Source organism: Portunus trituberculatus, chromosome 37 (genome assembly GCF_017591435.1).
Source record: "Portunus trituberculatus isolate SZX2019 chromosome 37, ASM1759143v1, whole genome shotgun sequence".
Taxonomy (NCBI): Eukaryota; Metazoa; Arthropoda; class Malacostraca; order Decapoda; family Portunidae; genus Portunus; species Portunus trituberculatus.
The window spans coordinates 16,024,040-16,026,552 of NC_059291.1; the positions used below are offsets into that span (position 1 = coordinate 16,024,040).

At 42.2% G+C, this 2,513-nt stretch overlaps 1 protein-coding gene across 1 annotated transcript; it reads right to left on the bottom strand.

The window, feature by feature from the left end:
- Nucleotides 1–1,226: 1,226 nt before the first annotated feature.
- LOC123514131 (extensin-like) lies at nucleotides 1,227–2,187 on the bottom strand. The gene is made up of 2 exons (XM_045271779.1): nucleotides 2,173–2,187; nucleotides 1,227–1,850 (listed from the first exon to the last, which is right to left on the bottom strand). Exons 1-2 carry the CDS (start codon nucleotides 2,185–2,187, stop codon nucleotides 1,227–1,229), a joined length of 639 nt encoding a protein of 212 aa, XP_045127714.1.
- Nucleotides 2,188–2,513: the final 326 nt, after the last annotated feature.

Sequence of the window (2,513 nt, forward strand, 5' to 3'; positions counted from 1 at the left end):
TGCCTTTACTCTTGCCGGTTTGTCTGAGTGTTGCGGAGAATTTTTGTTGAGTTTTCGACGTGAAACCTAAGGGGCAAATTTTACTAAATTTTTATAGTTCACAATTGTGAATTCATTAGGGAACTTTCTGTTTTTATACGTCTTTTACACTAGATTTTGTTTACCATTTACTTTATATTTTAAGTTATTTTTTTTCCTCATTTTATGTTTTTATTATGTCATATCTTTCACTTGACTTCCTTGCTCTTTTACACGGGATAATTTCCGATTTTACAATGTAACTTCACGTTATTTCCATTTTCTTTTGTTTATTCCTTAGTTCACGTATTTCTCTTCAATAATTTACATCCACGATTGCTTTCTTTGGTACTTTTTTTTCCATGAATCGCCTAATATTTAACATTTGGCTTGTTTTACACCAAATATCTCAATCTATTTCAATATTATGCTTACTTTTTCAGCATTTTAGATTTTGTTGTGCTGTAATAACTAGAATGATGTACGTATGGCATTATCAACCTCACCTGGTCTTTGTTTTGAGGAAGTGGGACTGACATTTTTTAAGTAGGTTTTAGTTCTCTCTCTCTCTCTCTCTCTCTCTCTCTCTCTCTCTCTCTCTCTCTCTCTCTCTCTCTCTCTCTCTCTCTCTCTCTCTCTCTCAGCGCGCCAATATACCATAAACGTCCCGCCAAACGAACGGCAATGACTGGCAGCCACCCATAAGTTTCCGAACATACGAGCGCCACGGCAGACATTGTAATCGATTCTGTGTAATTAATTTCACGGGTTTAAGGAGAAGCGTCGATATCCGTGAACATTTCTTCTTTTTTTTAGTTTTTTTACCTCTTTCTTGTTTTTAATTCGCGCATGTGTTGAATGAAAAATGTGCACTTCTTCGTGTGTCGATTCATGTTTTTTTACTTTTTTTGTGTTTGTTTTCGATATTTTTCTTTTTTTTTTATTTGCTATAACGAAAGATTTGAGGTGTTCGTGTATGTGTCTAAAGAAAGTGTGTGTGTGTGTGTGTGTGTGTGTGTGTGTCCCTGGAAGAGTCTTTCTTTTTGTTTTGTTTTTCTGTGTTTTTCTTAGAAAATTAAACAACAACTACAGTAACTAAGAACAAAAAAAAAATAAATAAATAACATCAGCAAGAAAAATAACAACAAAAACAACAACAACAACAGTAACAGTAGCCTAATAATAAGCTGAAAAAACAAACAGTCTGGCTAACAATACTGATTTAGCGATATGTGTGAGCCTGGCGGTGGAGGCGGTCTGGTGTGGGTGAGGCTGGCGGTGGAGGCGGTCTGGTGTGGGTGAGGCTGGCGGTGGAGGCGGTCTAGTGTGGGTGAGGATGGCTGTGGAGGCGGTCTGGTGTGGGTGAGCCTAGCGGAGTGGCGGTGGAGGCGGTCTGGTGTGGGTGAGGCTGGCGGTGGAGGCGGTCTGGTGTGGGTGAGGCTGGCGGTGGAGGCGGTCTGGTGTGGGTGAGGCTGGCGGTGGAGGCGGTCTAGTGTGGGTGAGGATGGCGGTGGAGGCGGTCTGGTGTGGGTGAGCCTAGCGGAGTGGCGGTGGAGGCGGTCTGGTGTGGGTGAGGCTGGCGGTGGAGGCGGTCTGGTGTGGGTGAGGCTGGCGGTGGAGGCGGTCTGGTGTGGGTGAGGCTGGCGGTGGAGGCGGTCTGGTGTGGGTGAGGCTGGCGGTGGAGGCGGTCTGGTGTGGGTGAGGCTGGCGGTGGAAGCGGTCTGGTGTGGGTGAGGCTGGCGGTGGAGGCGGTCTGGTGTGGGTGAGGCTGGCGGTGGAAGCGGTCTGGTGTGGGTGAGGCTGGCGGTGGAGGCGGTCTGGTGTGGGTGAGCCTAGCGGAGTGGCGGTGGAGGCGGTCTGGTGTGAGTAAGGCTGGTGTTGTGAGTAAGGCTTTTCTTAAGTTTTCATCTTCAAAATTTACCCATGAAAATTTTACACATGTCTATCGGATTTGCACCAAAGTAAATACTCATTATAAATTAACGTTACTTTACCTAATCTAACTGTATTTTTTTTCTGTAATTCCTCACAATTACTCTATCTTACTAAACCTCTTCTTTCCTTCTTTGTTTTATCTTACTTGATTTTTTTTTCTTATCTTGCCTGTATTTATCTTCCCTTACTTGTTTTCTTCATTCTCTTACCTTACCTTACCTTATCTAACGTCATTTCAACTCACTTCATGTTCAAGATATCGTGAACAGTGTATCGTGAACATATTTACTCTTCTTCTACGTTATAACACAAAAGTCATCAAGAATTTGTAATAAAAAAGTGTAAAATAAAAAGTACAAAAGTAAAAAATAAAAGGGGACATGCTGACAAACTCTCCTAGTCTAAACAATACTATGATAGCATGTTCTCTCTATACAACCTCGTGACTTACTATGTGCATATGATATCAGCTTTCCTTTTTAGTTTTCTTTTTTGTTTTTTTGCCGTAAATGATAAATAATAGCAAAGCCTCAGTGCCACAGCGTCTGAAAAAAATATAG